Source organism: Rhinichthys klamathensis, unplaced genomic scaffold (assembly GCF_029890125.1).
Source record: "Rhinichthys klamathensis goyatoka isolate OS25496 unplaced genomic scaffold, OSU_Roscu_1.1 h1tg000096l_1, whole genome shotgun sequence".
Taxonomy (NCBI): Eukaryota; Metazoa; Chordata; class Actinopteri; order Cypriniformes; family Leuciscidae; genus Rhinichthys; species Rhinichthys klamathensis.
In genome coordinates this window covers 427,501-445,000 of record NW_026606635.1, presented here as the reverse complement: position 1 = coordinate 445,000, position 17,500 = coordinate 427,501, and the positions used below count along the sequence as shown (strand labels likewise).

Here is a 17,500-nt window from a genome sequence, read left to right as displayed (position 1 = left end):
CCATTCATAGATAGCCTATGTGCCAAATGTCTGTCAATTTCCGCGCTCCTCCTAACTCTTTTTCTGTTTGGTTTTTCCTAACTCACTGACGATGCACGAGCTACTAAAGGGATAGGAAAACATGACATGGATTTCAGGAGAAATAGGTTTTGCCAAAAGTATAGTGTAAGGCAAGTCGAATGGATTTGGGAAATGGACCGGCCGGGATTTTATATTTTCGGAGCTGGGAAGAAAGACGTAGGCTATTTGCAATCACATCGATATGGCCCTGCCCGCATAATCATACAAGCCGCGTTTCCATTACCCTTCAAATTGCGCAAATTGAAATTGCGTAATGAAAATGCGCACAATGGAAACACGTCCATTTCGCAAAAACTCCCGTTTATCCCAATAAAGTTTTTACGCTCGCATGAGGAGGTTTTTCAGGCAATTTGAAAAAGGAATATTTCGCAAAACTGCAATGGAAACGGGTTTTGCGCATTTACAGTCACCTGACTTAGAATACGCGGTGTGTTTTGGGTCCGTGTCCGCAAATTATAATAATAATTATCATCATTATTATAACATTTATTATATGTAGAAGACGCTTTTATCCAAAAAAGGAACAAAGCAATTCGTCACATTTCATTCATAATACAGGTTGGACAATAATAGGGCTAAGATTATCACAAATAAACACAAGATTTTGACGCATATCCAAGTGTGTGTGCGGACTGGGTGTGGAGCGCGCACTGGATGGCACGGTGGCGCGGGGCGCGAACACTTGCATTTTCCTATCAACAGTCGAAACAACTTAAAATACTCTATCATTTCTGGTCATACAGAATATAATAATACATTATTCGCAACTACTTTTATTTGCGTAATCTCACAATAACAAGAAAACGATGTGCTTTTGTAAAATAAAATAAAACAATCAGGCGCGCTTCATGGTCTCCGTGAACTGAAGCGCGAGAACTGATAGGCTAGCCTTTGTAGACTGAAGCTTTAAATGTCCACTTTAAAAGGAACAAATTTGAATCGAAAGCTAATACCTTCTGATTATGTAATCCGTATGAAAGGTGCATTTCTCTCTAAAGGTGCATCCGGAGATGGAGATATGTTTTTAGCCGACACTGATTTAGGAAAACAATAGTTTAATAATAAACAATTAAAATGCCTCGTTATTTTTTCAGACACATTTATTATAGCCTAACTCACCTATAAATCACCTTTCTGTAGGCTGTGGTTATGGCTCCTCTCATTGAGCACTGCGGGAAAAATATAATTTCCAGGTTCTAATTTGGCCTTAGAAAACCAGTAAAATCTACATTTTTTTTCTCAATATTAATTTGTGAATATTTTAAATGTTTAATAAAGGGGCAAAAAGTCATAAACAAATATCTGAAAATTCGTCTATCTATCTCTCTCTCTCTCTCTCTCTCTCTCTCTCTCTCTCTCTCTCTCTCTCTCTCTCTCTCTCTCTCTCTCTCTCTCTCTCTCTCTCTCTCTCTCTCTCTCACTCTCTCATATATATATATATATATATATATATAATTTATTTTCTTATTTTTTTGTGCAGCATTTGGTGTAGGCCTACAGGTCAAACTAAAATGTTGGTGTTCACCTTTGCGTTTTAAAAATACAACAACCGTTCATTTTTCGTTTTGCAATTACGGGTTAAATAAGAAACATGAATGCAAGTACACTGACCGTTTGGACATAATACGAGACAGAGTTCTTTATTGAATTCATAAAAGAAACAATAATTACAGGAATAGTCTACTGGACTCTAAGCCCACTGATCTATAATGACATTAATAAAGTCATTCTATATTGATCAGTGTCTAAACCTCAAAGAAATGCCAAAATCAAGACATCGGAGCAGAAATGAGGGAGAAACACCCAGGAACTCCGTGTCTTTCCCTGCCATTAACGCTTGGATAACACGACACGTCTCCTTCCATTAATAATAATAATGTCTATGCGGTGGCTGTGATATAGGCTATAAACCTACCAACGTCCGTTGCCATGATTTTTGGAATGACTTATCGCGAGAGGAAAAAAAGACGTTTTAGTCGCATAACATCGGTTAATGGAACGCCGTCATTTCGCAATAGTTTTTTATCGACATTTAGAAAATATCGCAAAAGTTTTGCGCAAATCTGTATTGGAAACGCGCCCCAAATATGATCAAATATTGGGGGGGACAAATTGCCCTTCGTTGAATATTGGGGGGGACGTGTCCCCCTGTCCCCCCATAGAATTACGCCTATGCATCTGTCCATCATAAAAGTGCATCTATTCATCATAAAAGTGCATCTGTCCATCATAAAGTGCATCTATCCATCATAAAAGTGCATCTGTCCATCATAAAAGTGCATCTGTCCATCATAAAGTGCATCTATCCATCATAAAAGTGCATCTATCCATCATAAAAGTGCATCTGTCCATCATAAAAGTGCATCTATCTATCATAAAAGTGCATCTGTCCATCATAAAAGTGCATCTGTCCATCATAAAAGTGCATCTATCTATCATAAAAGTGCATCTGTCCATCATAAAAGTGCATCTGTCCATCATAAAAGTGCAAAAGTGCATCTATCCATCATAAAAGTGCATCTGTCCATCATAAAAGTGCAAAAGTGCATCTATCCATCATAAAAGTGCATCTATCCATCATAAAAGTGCATCTATCTATCATAAAAGTGCATCTGTCCATCATAAAAGTGCATCTGTCCATCATAAAGTGCATCTATTCATCATAAAAGTGCATCTGTCCATCATAAAAGTGCAAAAGTGCATCTATCCATCATAAAAGTGCATCTATCCATCATAAAAGTGCATCTATCCATCATAAAAGCGCATCTGTCCATCATAAAAGTGCATCTATCCATCATAAAATTGCATCTATCCATCATAAAAGTGCATCTGTCCATCATAAAAGTGCATCTGTCCATCATAAAAGTGCATCTATCCATCCTAAAAGTGCATCTATCCATCATAAAAGTGCATCTATCCATCATAAAAGTGCATCTATCCATCATAAAAGTGCATCTGTCCATCATAAAAGTGCATCTATCCATCATAAAAGTGCATCTGTCCATCATGGATAGATGCACTTTTATGGACTTCAAAACAGAAATGGCCATTCACTGCCATTATAAAGCTTGGAAGAGCCAGGAATTTTTTTTATAACTCTGAAAGAAGAATGTCATATACACCTAGGATGACTTGAGGGCGAGTAAATCATGGGCTAATTTTCATTTTGAAGTGAACTACTCCTTGAACAAACACACGGGACAGAGCGAGCTGGTGTGTTTCTCACCGGACTCCAGCCTCCGGTCTGCCAGGACGCACATTCGGGACGCTCACAGACGCCCAGCGCCGAGGGTTTGGTGCTCGGGTCACAGCGCTGCTCACTCAGCTGCTCGTCTCCCAGAATGCACTGCACCTGCCGGTGTCGCACGCCCTTCCCACACGTCGCCAGACACTGACAGGATAGAGACACAGAGTTACTGCAAGTAACGATTCAATATAATATTTTTTAAAGGTGCCCTAGAATGTTTTTTTTTATTATTTTATAATGTTTCCTGGGTTACCCTTATAATGTTAGTATGTTTTTTAGATAAAAAATAATCATAATTTAGAAATAAATGGCATTTTTCCTAGCCTGCTTTTAGCCTCTGATTTGAACACTCTGTTTGAAGGGGCGTGTCTGCTGTGGGATTCAGTGTAACCGCGGCCACTGCTGTGATTGGCTGTGGGATTCAGTGTAACCGCGGCCACTGCTGTGATTGGCTGTGGGATTCAGTGTAACCGCGGCCACTGCTGTGATTGGCTGACATGCTTGCATATTAAATAGCTACGCATTACATGTGAAACTCTCTCCCGAATACTTTTACTACTGCTATTATACGTTTTTACTATAACAGCTATCGAGATTAACGAATCGTGAGATGTTTTTAAAGTATTTAGATCTATTCCCATCACATAAAATGTTGCCGTGATGAGCATTGAGCAGATGACAGTCTGTTGATCGCGAGAATGAAGATCTTATCATTGCAAAGCAGTTTCTGCACTCACTCTAATGCTTTCACCAATGCAAACACGATGATGTAAATACAGTAAGAGCTTCGTTGTGCAGTAACGTGCGTCATTGATTTCATAACGAGTTTGGCAAGTGTCCAGATAAACTCGCGCTGTGTGGAAAGATTGTTCTTTGATCGCTTTCTGTATATAATTTGTTCACAATTTAAATACGATTATTTTCATCCTACTAAAAGAAACGATGCGAAGCTGATATTTTAGTCACTGGCTTGACTTACTGATGCATAAACAGTATTGAACGATTTTGAGAGAAAGATTACCTGTCTGAACTTGAACAATTACACATCAGAAAGTGTTGCTTGGTAGCTCGATCCGAGGCCAGCTCTGTATTGGCCCAAGTTGAGGAAACAGTCGGTGAAATGTTTGGAAATTTCCAGAGAAAATAAAATTAACCCATTGTTTCTCCAGAGGCTCAGATGAAGGAACTAAAAAATACTTTTGTGTTCATGTGTACATCCACACTGAGCAACTGCCATGCTTCGGCTGCGCAGTTCCGCCTGGCATTGAGGGCTGGCATTATGCAAATATTTGGAGGCGTACATATTAATGATCCCGACTATTGCGTCACAGTCGGTATTGTGTGGAGAACCGACCGTTTTTCAGGGGTGTTTTTCATAAACGTGAATTAAATGAGAACGCGAAAACAGTCCAGTTTGAGATTCACTCTATGTCATGTCCATGCACTGAACTCTTGTTATTTGACTATACCAAGGTAAATTCAATTTTGAATTATAGGTCACCTTTAAATGCTTTCATAGGATTCATTTGTTCTTGTTCCAGAAGCGTTACACTCAGATATACGGCACAGTAGAGGAGAAAAGACGAGCACATCATCTGTTGATGTTTGATAAGTGTGGCAGGATAGGAAGAGTTTGGAAGAGTTTGGAGTCAGTACCTCGCTCCACGGGCTGGCGCTCCAGTCGGGACAGGGCACGTCACTGCAGGGTTCACTCACGACTCTCTGATCGTCACACTCTCGCTCCGCCAGCCGCCGGCCCAGATTGTTCATACAGAACGCCTGTCTCGTCCGAACGCCTCGTCCACAGCTCCTCGAGCACTGCAAACACAATCACAACACCTTACAGAGAATCAGGAGAAACACTAAAGTACGGTTGTGTCGGGGTCAAACTGATCCTCCAAAATTCATGATCACTATGAAAAACACTAAAGATTCATGTAAAAATTAGGTGCAAATAACTAAAAGTAAATATAAATAGTACCTCACATTATTTGTACTTATTGTAAGTAGTATTTATTGCTATTTGTACTTGATATAAATATCCTCTGCGAGGGTAACGTGTTTTCTGCTTTGTTTTTATGACTCTTAACTGTTTTTCAAAGTGTTGATTGAATTGAATGGAAACCAATGGAGGGTCAATTTGACCCCGTAACAAAATGTGTACAGCCTTTCCAAAACACATCGAAACTTTGCATGCACATTCATGACACTAAAAGAGGAATAGCCACCAAATTTCAAGAAGAAATAAACCAGTGTTTCAAGCTGTTTGAAAACAGAATGGGATCAAATTGACACGAAAAACAATAGGTGGATTTAGGGCTATTTTTATATTATTATTGTTATTAAAGTGCCCTATTATGCTTTTTTTTTTTTTTTTATGACCTTTTATGTAGTGGGTAAAAGGTCAGCGAAGTTTCAAAGATCAAAGTGCAGAGTTTTTGTCTCTAAAAAAGAAGAAGTGATTCTGAACTGAAAAGAGTCGTCAGTAATTCAGTCTCACTTCCAGCTGTAGGTTTGTAACTAATTAGCATAATGCCAGCCTCTGGTCTTGATTGGCTGAACAGGGTCTCTTAGCTCCGCCCTCAAACACTGTAGTGTATCTGAGACTGGGAGAGTTCGGTTCGTGTTGTTCGTGTCGAGAAGACGCTGTTTTCTGCTGACAAAGCAAATCCACTTTGATGAGATTGATACGGGAAAACCCACGCCACCGTCACTGTTCGTATCACTGTGTGTCTGGTTTCTGACCAATCACAGCAGACTGGGCCATCTGACCATTCACAGCAGAGCAGTTCTCAGAAAGGCGGGGCTTAGAGAGACTGAATCCTTGATCAAACAGTTTCAGACACTGAGAGGAAAGAGCTGATGTTGCAGTGGAGATTATGTGATTATGAGATTATGCATTTTGTAGGAGAATCAAGAACAAAATGAGCAACGTTTGAAACAGCATCGGGGCACTTTAATAAGTCAGAGTATGATCTGTGTCACCTGAGACCAGGCGCTGTATTGCCAGCTCTTGAGCAGACAGTCTCCGTGACAGGCCTCTCGAGTCTGTGGTTTGGGCAGGTCTGCGCAGGCACGGCTCTCCACACGCTCACTCACACTCTTGCTCTGACTGTAGCGCATACACACCACGTCCAGCGTACGGGAGCCCGGACCACACTTACTGGAGCAGTCGCTGCGGCCCGCCACGTGCCACCTGAGGAGCACACACAAACCTGCTCAAACGCCGTCCCACAGACATGGCTTTTCTGTTGTGTTGTGTTGACTTTTTTAGCCAAGAAACCCAAAAGGTTTATTTGCACGTCACACTCTCCCAGCTAATTAGGTGCCTATGTATCAAATCAAAAATACAAAAAAGGTCTTTTGCATTTTTTAAATATTAAACATGAAATTAGTAGTATTTTTTTTTTTTTTTTGTGATCAACATTTTTATTGTTTTCTGTGGGGTGGGGGGGGGGGGGGGGGGGGGGGTTACAGACATCTCCAAAATCATATGTGACTATATAAGGAGAAAAAAAAAAGAAAAAAAAATAAGGATAAGAAAAAGAAAAGGAAAAACATCGCAATGGTATAATGAATGGATGAATGAGACAATACATATGATAAGACAATACATAAAACAACGGAAATATATTCGGCAGGTATAGTTCACAACAAAGATTGCCTAGCTGTTGTCCCTGGTCCAAGAGATTATCCTAGATGAGAAAGAGTTCCAAGCTTGTACAGTCGCTGGTCGCGCCTTATTGAGTCGCGCAGTTGTATGTTCAAGGTTGACAATGTTGACAAGGCTATGGATCCAGAATGATTTCATACACATATCCGGAAAGAACCAGTTTTTCAAAATTGTTTTCTTTGCAGAAGTAAACCCTGCGAATAACATTTTGAACGGAATTTGCTTTAGATTTATATCAGAATTATCATTAAGGAGACAGAAACCAGGATTAGGAACATAAAAAATGTTAAGTATATCCGCTAAAGATGAGTTTACATGCAACCAAAACTTAGAGATAACTGGACACTCCCAAAACATGTGTAAAAACGTTCCAGGTGAAGCAGTGATACATATATGACAGTTGTGAGTAGGTTGTAATTTCATCTGGAATCTCTTATAAGGTGTGATGTAGGCTCTATGTATTGTTTTGAAGTGAATTAGTTGGTGAGCTAGGTTCTTAGAAGTCCTACTTAGATTGTACCAAATTCTCTTCCAATCTAGGTTTATATTTAAACTCCCCAACCCCCTGTTCCATATGGATTCAATTGGTAAAGCCTTGGCACTATGCTGAATCAGTGCACTATATATTAAAGAGACAGAAGGTCTGCCCAGTAATGGTGCAATCCATTGTAACAGGGGAGAATTCCAGGGAACTCCATACGTTTTTAATGCTGATCTTAGCTGAAAGTAAACAAAATAAGAGGACCCAGGAAGATAAAAGCGTGTTCTTAAATCTTGAATGGAGCAGAGACCTTGAGTATCATATATATCACCTAATGTATTCACCCCAAGGGATGACCAAGATGGCATAGTATTTTGTTTTAAATCATACTTCAATTATCTTATTTACAACTTCGAAAAATATTTTTTTACACTGTGGGAAACAAATGCATGCATTGGAAGTGATGCATGTGTAATTATATTTAAAGTAAAAGCTCGATGATGATGGAGGATATTGTGATGTGATGAAATGGTGGTCAAATTCACAGAATATGGATGCACGTTGCCATCAAATTTCAAAAGTATAAAATATTTTGATGAGATTATGCAATATTTTATATTGCTGGAGATGAGATGCAATTGTACTGACACTAACTGAAGGAAAATCAAGCTTAATCACTTAGCAAAATATTAGTTATTCCAAACCAAGATCCCCTTTGTTAATCAAATCAATATCAAATCAAACAAAAATATATTTCAGTGTTTGCAGATTATGTGCTTTCAGTTTTTCTTTTGGTTCAGCACTGGAATAAGACACGGGAGCTGTTGTGTGGATGTACCTGAGTTCGCAGTCGCTATTGCAGGGCTCCGTCGCTCCTCTGGGTCGAGGAAGATACTCACACCTCTGATCCGAAACCACCAGGTGATCGCTCTTACGAACACACACCGCCTTCCGTCGCCGCTCACCTGCAGAGGAACACACACACACACACACACACACACACGTGAAGCTTAAGGGACTTCTCTTTAAACTACAGAGAAAGAGATGAGGAACAACAGAGAGATATGAGAAAGAGATGAGAAACACCAGAGAGAGATGAGAAAGACCAGAGAGAGATGAGAAAGAGATGAGAAACACAGGAGAGAGATGAGAAAGAGATTAGAAACACCAGAGAGAGATGAGAAACACCAGAGAGAGATGAGAAAGAGATGAGAAACACCAGAGAGAGATGAGAAAGAGATTAGAAACACCAGAGAGAGATGAGAAAGAGATTAGAAACACCAGAGAGAGATGAGAAAGAGATGAGAAACACCAGAGATATATGAGAAAGAGATGAGAAACACCAGAGAGAGATGAGAAACACCAGAGAGAGATGAGAAACACCAGAGAGAGATGAGAAAGAGATGAGAAACACCAGAGAGAGATGAGAAAGAGATTAGAAACACCAGAGAGAGATGAGAAAGAGATTAGAAACACCAGAGATATATGAGAAAGAGATGAGAAACACCAGAGAGAGATGAGAAAGAGATGAGAAACACTAGAGAGAGATGAGAAACACCAGAGAGAGATGAGAAAGAGATGAGAAACACCAGAGATATATGAGAAACACCAGAGATATATGAGAAAGAGATGAGAAACACCAGAGAGAGATGAGAAACACCAGAGAGAGATGAGAAACACCAGAGAGAGATGAGAAAGAGATGAGAAACATTAGAGAGAGATGAGAAACACTAGAGAGAGATGAGAAAGAGATGAGAAACACCAGAGAGAGATGAGAAAGAGATGAGAAACACTAGAGAGAGATGAGAAAGAGATGAGAAACACCAGAGAGAGATGAGAAAGAGATGAGAAACATTAGAGAGAGATGAGAAACACTAGAGAGAGATGAGAAAGAGATGAGAAACACCAGAGAGAGATGAGAAACACCAGAGAGAGATGAGAAAGAGATGAGAAACACCAGAGAGAGATGAGAAAGAGATGAGAAACACCAGAGAGAGATGAGAAAGAGAAGAGAAACACCAGAGAGAGATGAGAAAGAGATGAGAAACACCAGAGAGAGATGAGAAAGAGATGAGAAACATTAGAGAGAGATGAGAAACACTAGAGAGAGATGAGAAAGAGATGAGAAACACCAGAGAGAGATGAGAAAGAGATGAGAAACACCAGAGAGAGATGAGAAAGAGATGAGAAACACCAGAGAGAGATGAGAAAGAGAAGAGAAACACCAGAGAGAGATGAGAAAGAGATGAGAAACACCAGAGAGAGATGAGAAAGAGATGAGAAACATTAGAGAGAGATGAGAAACACTAGAGAGAGATGAGAAAGAGATGAGAAACACCAGAGAGAGATGAGAAAGAGAAGAGAAACACCAGAGAGAGATGAGAAAGAGATGAGAAACACTAGAGAGAGATGAGAAACACTAGAGAGAGATGAGAAAGAGATGAGAAACACCAGAGAGAGATGAGAAAGAGATGAGAAACACCAGAGAGAGATGAGAAAGAGATGAGAAACACCAGAGTGAGATGAGAAAGAGATGAGAAACACCAGAGTGAGATGAGAAAGAGATGAGAAACACTAGAGAGAGATGAGAAAGAGATGAGAAACACTAGAGAGAGATGAGAAAGAGATGAGAAACACCAGAGAGAGATGAGAAAGAGATGAGAAACACTAGAGAGAGATGAGAAAGAGATGAGAAACACCAGAGAGAGATGAGAAACACCAGAGAGAGATGAGAAACACTAGAGAGAGATGAGAAAGAGATGAGAAACACCAGAGAGAGATGAGAAAGAGATGAGAAACACTAGAGAGAGATGAGAAAGAGATGAGAAACACCAGAGAGAGATGAGAAAGAGATGAGAAACACTAGAGAGAGATGAGAAAGAGATGAGAAACACCAGAGAGAGATGTGAAAGAGATGAGAAACACTAGAGAGAGATGAGAAAGAGATGAGAAACACCAGAGAGAGATGAGAAAGAGAAGAGAAACACCAGAGAGAGATGAGAAAGAGATGAGAAACACCAGAGAGAGATGAGAAACACCAGAGAGAGATGAGAAAGACATGAGAAACACCAGAGAGAGATGAGAAACACCAGAGAGAGATGAAAAAGAGATGAGAAACACCAGAGAGAGATGAGAAACATTAGAGAGAGATGAGAAACACTAGAGAGAGATGAGAAACACCAGAGAGAGATGAGAAAGAGATGAGAAACACCAGAGAGAGATGAGAAACACTAGAGAGAGATGAGAAACACAAGAGAGAGATGAAAAAGAGATGAGAAACACCAGAGAGAGATAAGAAACATTAGAGAGAGATGAGAAACACCAGAGAGAGATGAGAGAGAGATGAGAAACACCAGAGAGAGATGAGAAAGAGATGAGAAACACCAGAGAGAGATGAGAAACACCAGAGAGAGATGAGAAAGAGATGAGAAACACCAGAGAGTGATGAGAAACACTAGAGAGAGATGAAAAAGAGATGAGAAACACCAGAGAGAGATGAGAAACATTAGAGAGAGATGAGAAACACCAGAGAGAGATGAGAGAGAGATGAGAAACACCAGAGAGAGATGAGAAAGAGATGAGAAACACCAGAGAGAGATGAGAAACACCAGAGAGAGATGAGAAAGAGATGAGAAACACCAGAGAGTGATGAGAAACACCAGAGAGAGATGAGAAAGAGATGAGAAACACCAGAGAGAGATGAGAAGGTATTTAAGGACAGAAAACCAAAAGTGGGTGTAGGCAATAGACCTAGAAAGAAAGCCGAACCTTGACACATGCGACTGCACTCCTGCCACGGGCCTGCCGGATCCCAGCCGAACTGCTCCCGCTGTTCCTCGAAGGGAATACTGAAGGAATATCTGACGTCAGGATTATACAGGTTTCCCACGCACAGCACCTGAGACGACAGGAAGATCACAAGCCTGTAAATCTAACTTTAAGCTAACTTGAAATATTTGTTGTCAATCATGTTTGCACACTGCATCCGAAACTTTCATCCGTCATACATTTTTTTGGATCGGGTTCGATTTTCCACGTTCTTTGCATCCGTAGCAAGAATTTTGATGGTTGTTTTGACAATTCAGAGCCACTGAATGACCAGTACGAAAAAATGCATATGAAATTTTCGGACTCAGTGTGCAAGGGCCTTAAGTCTTGATGCCGAATTGTGTCACAAAGCACTTTTATAATGGTTGTGTTTGGTGTTGTTCGACTTGCCTGCAGCACGAGCTCCTCCTCAATCCGTTGTGTGCAGTTGATCCGTTCCACTGTAGTGTTGGATCCGCTGTACTCAATCTCTGCTCCCTTAAAGGTGATTTCCCTTTTAAACATGGACACCACAAAGTTCCCGTTCAGGAGAAAGTTGGACTGACTGTCAGACAGAGCTGTAGATCAGAGGACAAGAAGGATCAGAGCTGGACAGACGGGTGTTTCCCGAAAGCATCGTTAGCCAACTATGGTCGCAAGTTCTGTCGTTAGCAGCAGTTCAAAGAGTCTGTGTTTCCCGAAACCATCGTTCCAATGAACATTTGCAAACAGCATCGCAGAGGAGTGTGTTTGAGCGACAGCATCGTGTGTGAGCGACAGATCTCGACCTGCGGTTAGAAGCAGTTCCTTGTTTGCATGACATGTGGACTTAAATCCTGATCTTGAGACAAATAATCAAGCTGACATTCAGTGCAATCTGTGTCTTTTATTCAGAATACATACTAATGTCATTTACGTCTTTTAGTTTGTCAAGAGATTTAAAGTGTAGTGTTTGAAGAGTGCGCATGTGTGAACGAGCTCTAGTGCGTAAGAACGAGCCGATAAGTGAATCTGGAAATAAAGCGAAATTACTGAGAAAAAAATTGAAATAGTCCTCAGGTGCATGTCTGTAATTTATAGCAAAACATCTAGCGTTAATTCGATCTCATACAGATTCATTAACAGTAGTTCCCTTTCGAGGGAACTCGAACTGCGTCGGTGACGACACTAGGGGAACGCCCTTCAGCGTAGCACGTCTGAATTTATGAATGAAACCGAATCCAATCCTATTGGCGTTGCGTGATGACGTAGCGTGTGACGGCATACACGGATGTGTACAAAAGCACGCCGGCACACAGAAAATGTCAGCTTTTTGCTATTCAGCAAGCGCTCTGTGTTGTGTTGAAATCAGTTTGTCCTATTTGGTGTTGTTTGTCTCAGTTCTGATTTATTGTGAGAATGAGTGAGCAGTTTAAAAATTGTGTGTTCCCGTGCCCTCGCTTTATCACGGCTGGGGACACACACGAGATGTGTGTGGCTTGTTTAGGAATGCAGCACGCCCAAGCAGCTCTCGAGGGGGCTGCTTGCGGCCACTGTGATTCTCTTTCTATGAGAGTGCTGCGTTCCCGTCTGGCTTTATTTTCTGAGGATGGCCAGATGCGCGCTCCCCGCGGTTCAGGTCCCGCATCTGCCGAGGCGATGCGGCGACTTAGATCGTGGGGTTCGCAAAGGGAGCTTTCAGAGGGGGTCGGGACTGCCGAGGCACTTTCCCAATCCTCATCTGAAAGCTCAGATTCCCCTATCCCCCGTTCGGGAGCCCGCTCCGCGGCTTCTCCCGTTCGGGATGTAGACCCAGTGCTGCAGCTGTCTGATTCTGAGGAATTAGATGTGCTCAGCATTGTGGAGGGGGATCTGCATGAAGCACACACACACACACAAACTGCGCCCAGCTATAATGAGCTTTTGGAGGTAGTGACACGGGCTGTGACTAAACTGCATATTAGTTGGCCACAGAAGAGGCAGGAAGAGCGAGTCAGAAGTAAACTCGACGAGCGCTTCCTGCAGCACCGTGCACATCCTCCACGCCGGTCTCTACCGTTCTTCCCGGATTTACACAACGAGTTGTGTAAATCCTGGAACAGGCCCTTTTCAGCGCGCCTGTCTAACCCCCCGATGTTGAACTATAGTGACATTATGGGGGTTAGAGAGAATGGTTATGGAACGATGCCACGGGTTGAGGAAGCTTTAGCCAGTTACCTCTCACCCGATCTTGCATCGTCCCTTAAGACGCCGGCGCTGCCCTCCAAGCCATGTCGCACTACATCTGCGTTGGTGGGCAGAGCCTATATGGCGGCAGGTCGGGCTGGTGCGAGCCTGCACACGATGGCCATTCTGCAGGCGTACCAGGCCGACCTCTTAAAAGACATGGACCAGGGCGAGGGTCCTACTAGGGAGGATGTTGCCGAGCTTCGTAAAGCCACAGACTTGTCTCTCCGGGTTACCAAGGAGACGGCCCGCGCCATCGGCCGCTCCATGTCAGCTCTGGTAACCACGGAGAGGCATCTGTGGCTTAATCTCTCTGGCATCAAGGAGAAGGACAGGGCTTTTCTTCTTGATGCACCCATTTGTACCTCTGGTCTGTTCGGCGAGGCGGTTAATGCTGTCGTCGACAGATTTCAGGACACTAAAAAAGCAGAGTGAAGCGTTTAGGCAATATCTCCCTCGCCGGTCGAGGTCTAGGAAGTCGGCTGCTAGAGGGTCAAAACAGCCACAGCCGTCATCCAGCTCCTATCGCCAGGGCCAAAGAGGGAGTGTCGCTTCTAGAGGTCCCCCTCAATCAGCTTGGGACCCTAGGCAGCGCTCTCACCCACAGCCTTCTGGAAGGACGGATCTGAGGACCGTCATCCAGTCCAGGAAGGCGAAGGGAAAGAGGTCCTAACTCCTGTGGGACCTCCAAGGGCCGCCCCCCCCGAGAGAGAGCGACCGAGGTCCCCTCTCTCGTCGGGCCCTCAGGAAGCTGGCGTCAGTATCCCGCCGTCTCTGACGCATCGGGACGCGCCAGCTTCCAGCGAGCACACGCTGTCTTTTCTGCCCCAAAGGCTTGCAGTCAGACAGCGTTCGCGCTCGCACACTGTGGGTCGTTGTCGGTTTTCCCCTGCCGGTCTTCCGCTTCAGGGTGCCGCCAAGGGCTTACACAAAACACTGGACACCAGCCCCGAGGGGCTGGTTCCCTTGGTGAATTTCGCAGAGGCATGGCAAAACCTCACGAATATTTCTCCATGGGTCCTGCGCACTGTGGAAATTGGGTACAGACTACAGTTCCAGGTCCGCCCACCAAAATTCAACGGGGTGGTCTGGACGTTAGTGCGCCCAGAGCAGGGTCTGGTGTTGGGACAGGAAGTCAACTCGCTGCTAGAAAAAGGGGCCATAGAGCGTGTTCCCCCACTAGTCAGAGAGTCCGGGTTCTACAGCCGGTACTTCATAGTTCCAAAGAAGGATGGAGGGTTGCGTCCAATTTTAGATCTGAGGCATCTGAATCGGTCTCTGAGGAGATTCAGGTTCAAAATGCTCACTATTCCCATTATCGTGAATCAAATCCAATCCGAGGATTGGTTTGTCACGATAGATCTAAAAGACGGCTACTTCCACATCTCCATCCTTCCATGTCACAGGAGGTTCCTGAGGTTTGCTTTCGGGGGCGAAGCTTACCAATATCGGGTTCTTCCGTTCGGCCTAGCACTCTCCCCTCGCACCTTTACCAAGTGCATGGATGCAGCTCTAGCACCCCTGAGGCTCGAGGGCATCAGGGTGCTCAATTACATCGACGACTGGTTAATACTGGCACAGTCGAGAGAGCTGGCGATTCGGCATCGAGATGTCGTCCTCGCCCACATCCAGAGCCTGGGGTTGAGACTCAACACGAAGAAGAGCGTGTTGACACCAGCCCAGAGAACCACGTTCCTGGGAGTGGTGTGGGACTCAGTCACGATGCAGGCACAATTGTCTCCTGCTCAGATCGAGTCTATCCTGACCTCAGTGTCCAGGATGAAGCTAGGCCAGGCCGTCACTGTCAAACACTTTCAGAGAGTGTTGGGTCTAATGGCAGCAGCGTCCAGCGTGATACCTTCTGGCCTGCTGCACATGAGAGCCCTGCAGTGGTGGTTAAGAGCCAAGGGGTTTTCCCCGAGGGGAAATCCATTCCGCTTGATAAGGGTTACGCGCAGATGCCTTCGTTCCCTATCAATTTGGAAGAAGCCTTGGTTCTTGTCCAAGGGTCCCAGGCTGGGAGCGTCGTGTCACCGAATATCTATTTCGACAGACGCCTCCCTCACGGGCTGGGGCGCGGTCATGGACGGCCGTTTTACGAGAGGTCTCTGGCAGGACCAACATTCCTCTTGGCACATAAATTGCCTAGAAATGTTGGCGGTGTTCCGGGCTCTGAGGAGCTTTCTGCCAGACCTCCATGGTCGCCATGTCCTAGTAAGATCCGACAACATGTCGGTGGTATCTTACTTAAATCATCAGGGGGGTCTGAGGTCGCGCCCTCTGTGCAGACTGGCGCATCAGATCCTCCTGTGGTCCCAGCGGAGACTGTCGTCTCTCAGGGCGATGTATGTCCCGGGGGACCAGAACCAGGGAGCAGACATGCTGTCGAGGCAGCGGCTGAGGCCCGGGGAATGGAGACTCCACCCCGAGGTGGTGGAGTTAATATGCGAGAGGTTTGGCCCAGTGGAAGTGGACCTATTTGCGTCTCGAGAGACGACACACTGTCCACTGTGGTTCTCCCTCACACATCCAGCCCCGCTGGGGTTGGATGCCATTGTGCAGACGTGGCCGAGGCTGCGTCTGTACGCCTTTCCCCCAATCGGAAAGGGCTTACCCCGTCCACACTCAAGGTTTATGTGGCTGCCATTGCGGCTTTCCACGCTCCTCTGAGTGATGGTCCTCTGGGGAGGCATCACCTGGTCGTACGTTTCCTCCGTGGAGCCTGGAGGATGAGACCTGCGACTCGCACCAGGGTTCCCTCTTGGGATCTGGCAGTGGTGCTCGAAGGGCTGGCCGAGGCCCCCTTCGAACCATTGGAGTCGGCTGAGGCCAAGAACCTTTCATTTAAGGTGGTCTTTTTGTTGGCTATTACTTCTCTGAGGAGGGTAGGAGATCTCCAGGCGCTCTCTATTTCCAATGAGTGCTTGGAGTTTGCTCCCGGCAACATTAAGGCTATCCTTCACCCCAGGCCTGGCTATTTGCCCAAGGTGCCATCTAATGTGGCACGGCCTTTGGTTCTGCAGGCATTTCATCCTCCGCCTCATGTGACGGCGGATGAGGAGAGACTTCATCTGCTCTGCCCTGTCAGAGCACTTCAGTATTACATCCAGAAGTCCTCCTCATGGCGGAAGTCGGACCAGTTGCTGGTGTGTTTTGGGTCTCCCAAGAAGGGGCTTCCCGCCTCTAAGCAGACCATCAGCAACTGGATCGTTCAGACTATTGCCCTGGCCTATCAGGTGCGCAATTTGCCTTCACCTATGGCCGTGAGGGCTCACTCCACCAGAGGCATGGCGTCCTCTAGAGCCCTCCTTTCAGGGGTTTCCATACATGACATATGTGAGGCGGCTGGCTGGGCCACTCCGCACACATTCATGAGGTTTTACAGTCTGGACCTTCCCTCTACACCCGGTGCACGAGTGCTTTCGTCCTAAGTTGTGCCTGAAGACAGCTTCACACTAGGATGAGCGGGGTTCGTTGTGGCATAGTGGGTATTTCGTTCCCCTAGTGTCGTCACCGACACAGTTCGAGTTCCCTCGAAAGGGAACGTCTCGGGTTACGTATGTAACCCTTGTTCCCTGAGAAAGGGAACGAGACACTGCGTCGGTTCGCCACGCCTCACCCTGCTTAGAGCACTTGCTTCATAGCAAAAGCTGACATTTTCTGTGTGCCGGCGTGCTTTTGTACACATCCGTGTATGCCGTCACACGCTACGTCATCACGCAACGCCAATAGGATTGGATTCGGTTTCATTCATAAATTCAGACGTGCTACGCTGAAGGGCGTTCCCCTAGTGTCGTCACCGACGCAGTGTCTCGTTCCCTTTCTCAGGGAACAAGGGTTACATACGTAACCCGAGACGTTTTCTGTTTTTCTGAGTGTGTTTAAATGTGTGTTCTTCATTGAAGTACAATGCAAATATCATAGCATGTGAATATGGAAACCATTCAGAATGTCTAGCATATATCAGAGGACCATAGTATTATCATCTGATACCATCACTGTAACA

General features: G+C 44.5%; 1 protein-coding gene across 1 annotated transcript in view; it reads right to left on the bottom strand.

The window, feature by feature from the left end:
* The window catches only part of LOC130086521 (A disintegrin and metalloproteinase with thrombospondin motifs 20), a 143,124-nt gene that overhangs the window by 48,153 nt on the left and 77,471 nt on the right, over positions 1-17,500 (bottom strand). The window contains exons 17-22 of the mRNA XM_056252590.1: positions 11,701-11,867; positions 11,251-11,380; positions 8,321-8,447; positions 6,314-6,524; positions 4,985-5,146; positions 3,308-3,472 (exon numbers count right to left, since the gene is read on the bottom strand). Of these exons, the coding sequence (XP_056108565.1) occupies positions 3,308-3,472; positions 4,985-5,146; positions 6,314-6,524; positions 8,321-8,447; positions 11,251-11,380; positions 11,701-11,867 (962 nt within the window). The remainder of the gene's footprint in view (positions 1-3,307; positions 3,473-4,984; positions 5,147-6,313; positions 6,525-8,320; positions 8,448-11,250; positions 11,381-11,700; positions 11,868-17,500) is intronic.